Below are 5,378 nucleotides of genomic sequence, written 5' to 3'. Positions count from 1 at the left end.
GGGGGGGGGGGGGGGGCTCTTTTGGGATCTTGGAGCACTTTCGGATCTTGGATAGATTGGCATTTATCCTTGGAGATCCGGGATCAATCCTCGGCAACAGAGATCTTTGGAGCTTTCTTCCTTGGCTTGAAAACCAATTTCAGTTAGATCTTAATTAACTCTTTCATAGAGTTTTAAACTCGTTCTGAGTTCCAAAACTCGTTAGAGTTATAAACTTGCCTTGCAAGTTCTCCTCGACATCTAATCAAGAGGATTCAACCGTGTTCCACGAGTTTAAACGTTCGGATCGTCAACGGGATACAAGAATCTGAACTCCCATCAACACCAAAAAGAACCCAGGTTAAACAAAATGAAAGGTCTCCGTCGATCCCTTCTCTCTTTTGTAACTTGGGAAACCGATCGGGAAGATTGTAATTTCTTTTTCTAAGCCAGTTAGAGAGAGATTACATTGAGAGAATTATAATTCATTCTTTTTCTAAGTCTGTTAGAGAGAATAATACAAATTCAATTCTCTATTTTTTTCTTTCAATTTTCCCAACAAACACAAGGCGGCAAAGGCGGTGACAAGAACATATACATCGAGGATGACTATTGCTATTTATTGGCAATCCTTATCATCAACAAGGCCATCAAAAGCATGACGGGCAAGAATCCACAGCACTGTTTACGGTGAACAGTCACAATGACACTGTTCACTATGAACAGTCACCGCTTCTTGTTCATAGCAACTAGTCACAGGAAAGAAGGAAGGCTGTAAGGCAGAGGGAGGAGTTTGATGGTGAGAGATTGGGGGCTAATGTTTGTGAGGATTTAGGGTTTTGTAGAGGCTAGGGTTTGCGTAGTTGTGATGCCGTATTGAAATTAATTCTGAAGGAAGCTAGAGATTCTATCTAGAGCTCTGTTGTTCTCTTATATTTATACTAAGTGCAAATAAACACATGTTGCATATTATTAGGAATATGCTAAACATAATCTTAGGAATATGCTAAACATACTCTTAGCATATTTCTTTAGTCTCTCAATCTCATCCCTAATCCCTAATGTCTCTTAACCACATATTCCTAGTATATTAGTCCTAATATAACTATAACATCATACATCTCCATAATATATTAATTAACAATATTGATATCGGGACTCAACCTAATAGCAAAATTCTCAGTACATGGAATGATAGTCTAAATCATTCAATTCACAGATTTCCCCCCTTTTCCCTTCGGTATTGTTATATCAAGTCAAATTTTGATACTTCAAAAATCAAATCTCATCTATATTAAGAAAAATGCCTTAAGGACCCAAAATATGAGACCAATGAAGGGGACATGTGAGGTGTCCCCTCCTTATTGCATAATGAGCTGGTCATGCCAGCTCATTATGTAATAGGAGGGGGACATCTCACCTGTCCTCTCCAATGGTTCCATATTTTGGGTCCATGTAGCAGAACTCCTATATTAATCGTCATTAGCTAGTACCAGTGTGAATTAGTTGTTGTTGACGACATCAGCAGTACTGTCAATTTTTTCTTGATCAAATTTACATGTTTAGACTCCCATATGATACTTCATATGATATGGTTCATATGTTGATATCAGGAGATGATGTAAAGCCTGCCATCTAAACATTCCTGCACTCCTTATTACCGGAACATTCACATATACTATACCTTAATTTCTGGAAAGCTGAACTTGAACTGCTCTATGTTTCATGTTTGAGATATTTTGATAGCACTTCCAATCGTTACATGGATACGTTCATTTTGGTACCACAACCTTCCAATTTTTGCCATACATTCTACTCTTTACTGAATACATTATTTTTGTATAATAAATGTTTTTTGAGAAAAATGTAATATTAAATGTTGTGTTGCAGGTTTTGCTTACACCAACTCACCTAGCTATTGTGATGGAATATGCAGCTGGGGGTGAGCTATTTGAGAGGATATGCAGTGCTGGTAGATTTAGTGAGGATGAGGTGGTACTCAAAATCCTTCTGCCTTAATATCCGTGCACTCCTATGTGCTATATATACTGCTTAATATCATATGCTTACATTGATGTCAATTAAACTTTGACAGGCAAGGTTTTTCTTTCAACAGCTGATATCTGGAGTCAGTTACTGCCATTCTATGGTAGACCATTGCAATGCCCGTACACGCTTATTATTGCCTCATCATATAAAAGGTTGGACATCATTTCAATAATATATTTTCACTTTGTGTAGGAAATTTGTCATAGAGATCTCAAATTGGAGAATACACTCTTGGATGGAAGCCCGTCTCCACGTCTTAAGATATGTGACTTTGGTTACTCAAAGGTATTAGTTATTGGGGTTTTTCTCATATTAGCACATAAAGACAATCTCACACCAAAAAAAAAAGAAAAAGGAAAAGAGGCCCCCAAATCTTCATATTTGTAATTTAAACCCCCAAATCAATTAGGTTGTTTTAAATGACACCCACCACCCCCACCCCTACCCCCCCCCCCACAATTTTTTTTTCTGTTACATTGTTTTAAATAATACCCAAACCACTATGTTGTTTTAAATAGCAGCTCAATTTCCAGAAAGAGGAAGAATTTACTAGACATTGTTTATTGAACTCTTTTGTGATGCAGTCTGGTTTGTTACATTCACAACCCAAATCAACAGTAGGCACTCCAGCCTACATAGCTCCAGAGATTTTTTCTCGAAAAGAATATGATGGCAAGGTAACTTTTCTATTTTCATGAAAAATCTAACACAAGTGTGCTTGGTTGCAAATATGTCTTCAGAAAGAAGAAAAATATATAAGGGACACATTTTTATTGCTTTGCGTTTAGCTTTTCCTGATTGGGAAAAGCTTAAAACCCCAATTTCTCCTGTTTATTTACTTAGTTTTTGCAGTAACAAATCCATGTTGACTTGGATTTACTTTAACAAAAACCGAAATTTCTTCGTTTTATGTTTATGTCCGAAGGCTTAGCAATCTGCAAATTTCCCAAATTCAGTCTGAAAACTTCCTAACTTTAGATTGCAGATGTTTGGTCATGTGGAGTCACACTGTATGTTATGTTGGTCGGATCATATCCATTTGAGGATCCTGAGGATCCAAGAAATTTTCGAAAAACAATCAATGTAAGTTTTTTTCTTTGCCAAAATTCAATTTGCAATTCTAGTATTTGTGCTAAGATGATTATTATTATTTTTCTGATCAGAGAACTATGGGCATTCAGTATTCAATTCCTGAATATGTGCGAGTATCCACAGAATGCAGAGAGCTCCTCTCTAAAATATTTGTATCAGATCCATCTGCAGTAAGCTTATCATTACTGAACCTCTTACATTTTTTCTTCATATAAAGGTGGGGAAGGTCATATCATCTATACCATGTTTTTCAAGAAACTCCGTCATCGAAAAAGTTATGCGAAAAACCCCTCATTTTATAAAAACGTTAGTTGTATAACGGAGGACAGACATTTGCACTTGGATAGATGTCCAGAGAGACATCTGCACTTCAGAATCCACAAGTTTTCGGAGTTGAAATCTAATTTTTTGTCATTTAATTAGAATTCTGCATGCAAAAGTCTGCTGATATATCAGATGGGAAAAATTACGGGAAACCCCCTAAGATTTGTAGAATTATGCATGCAAAAGTCTGCTCGTATATCGGATGTCAAAAATTATAGAAAACCCCCTAAGGTTTGTAGAATTCTGCATGCAAACTTCTCCTCATATATCTGAAGGGGAAATTGCAGAAAACTCCCCCAGGGTTTGTAGGAATGACATAAATTCCCTGGAAGTTTTAAAACTAACACCCCCCCCCCCCACCACAAAAAAAAAACNCAAAAATAACACCCTCCTTTTGATTTTTACATCAAATATACCAGTGTGACGTTTGCTTGAAAAAAATACCCATATGACTTGTTTAATGACAAAAATACCCTCATGCTTGTCTCTTTCCTTAAAAAAAACAAAAAAAAAAACCCCATGCTTGTTTCTCTCATAAAAAAAAAAGATAAAGTATTTATGATAACAGGGCATATGACACTCATGTGACTCTGTTTGGGGGAAATAATCAAAAGGAGGGGGTGAAAGTGTCAGTTATAAAACTTAAGAGGGATTTGCTATCATTCCTGCAAATGTTAGCAGGATTTATTTGTAATTTTCCCTATATATGAATTAGTAAACGGCATACGTTCATCAATGATCATAGATGATTTGGTTTTTTGTTGAACATTTCAGATGAGAGAGTTTCTCAAAAAACAGAGTATAGACGAGAAAAGTTTCAAATAATTTACCCAAAACTAAAATATGCTGATGACTTTCCATTCATTCCTGAAGAGGATTACAATCCCAAAGATAAAACAACACCCATGGTTTCTGAGCAAGCTGCCACAAGAGCTGGCAAATGGCGATAAGTTTAACTACGAAGACAAAGAAAGTAAGCAACCCTCTCAGACGGTTGAAGATATAATGAAGATAATTCAGGAGGCAAAGACACCAGCACAAGGTGCTTAAGTTCTGAAACAATCTCCTGCCGGTGAACTTGAAACCGATGTTGATACAGATTATATCGATGATAGCGGGGATTTCTCAGCTCCTATTTAAACAAAGTTATCGTTTTTATGGTATCAAGGTTTGTGGTTCATGCTGAAAATAAGCGTTACAGTTTACTGTAAAGGCGCTATTTGTACACAATGTTGTATATGTGTTTAGTTCCCTTGGATTGAGTATCTTTGTCTAAGGCTGGAGAAAACCTGTTTGATTTCTTCGCGCCCCCCCCCCCCCCTCCGGCCCGCCCCTTAATTTTTCGAAAAAAAACACCCCAAAAAAAAACTATCCAGCAATCGCTAGGATTATGCTCAGAACACATGATGGCTTTACCCAAGAATTTGGAAAGCCAAGATCTAGTAGATACAAATGTGATAGATGAATAGAAAGCCAAGATCTAGAAGATCATTCGGGGCAGCTATCGTCAAAATGTAGTGTGCCTAAGGCTTGATATTTGCTTGCATACATGACACTACATTCCGAATCAGATCACTTAATATTTTTTTTTATGTACACATGTGATTGACACCCAAGCATCATTAGTACGAAGAATCCCATCGTCAGTGTCAAAGTGCGACGATTAACATGGTCAACCAATCACGAGCCAACAATTATTGCCCTACCGTTGATCTTGTGATGCCAAACATAAAAAGTAACCCCTGTACAAAATGGTCGTCTCTAAAACAATCCTAGGTATATGCTTATTTAAGATATGAAAAATTCAGACATCCTTCTACGACCAGATCTTATTAGATTACAGTTTGATTATATACAAATCATCAACTTGAACCTGAAGGGGGTTTTGGTCGAGACCCAGTGTATGCGCAAGCGGTCCAACCATTGAAGCAAAT

General features: G+C 37.0%; 1 protein-coding gene across 1 annotated transcript in view; it reads left to right on the top strand.

Annotated features, from left to right (window-relative positions):
* LOC109838907 (serine/threonine-protein kinase SAPK3-like) overlaps window positions 1-4,720 on the top strand; it is an 18,044-nt gene extending 13,324 nt beyond the window's left edge. Inside the window, exons 3-9 of the mRNA XM_020407333.1 lie at window positions 1,870-1,971; window positions 2,075-2,128; window positions 2,221-2,313; window positions 2,613-2,705; window positions 3,007-3,111; window positions 3,192-3,290; window positions 4,318-4,720. Of these exons, the coding sequence (XP_020262922.1) occupies window positions 1,870-1,971; window positions 2,075-2,128; window positions 2,221-2,313; window positions 2,613-2,705; window positions 3,007-3,111; window positions 3,192-3,290; window positions 4,318-4,494 (723 nt within the window). The 3' untranslated portion in view covers window positions 4,495-4,720. The remainder of the gene's footprint in view (window positions 1-1,869; window positions 1,972-2,074; window positions 2,129-2,220; window positions 2,314-2,612; window positions 2,706-3,006; window positions 3,112-3,191; window positions 3,291-4,317) is intronic.

The sequence above is a fragment of the Asparagus officinalis genome, chromosome 4 (genome assembly GCF_001876935.1).
Source record: "Asparagus officinalis chromosome 4, Aspof.V1, whole genome shotgun sequence".
Taxonomy (NCBI): domain Eukaryota; kingdom Viridiplantae; phylum Streptophyta; class Magnoliopsida; order Asparagales; family Asparagaceae; genus Asparagus; species Asparagus officinalis.
Note: the sequence above shows the minus strand (reverse complement) of the source record. Positions and strands in the feature narration are given on the sequence as shown.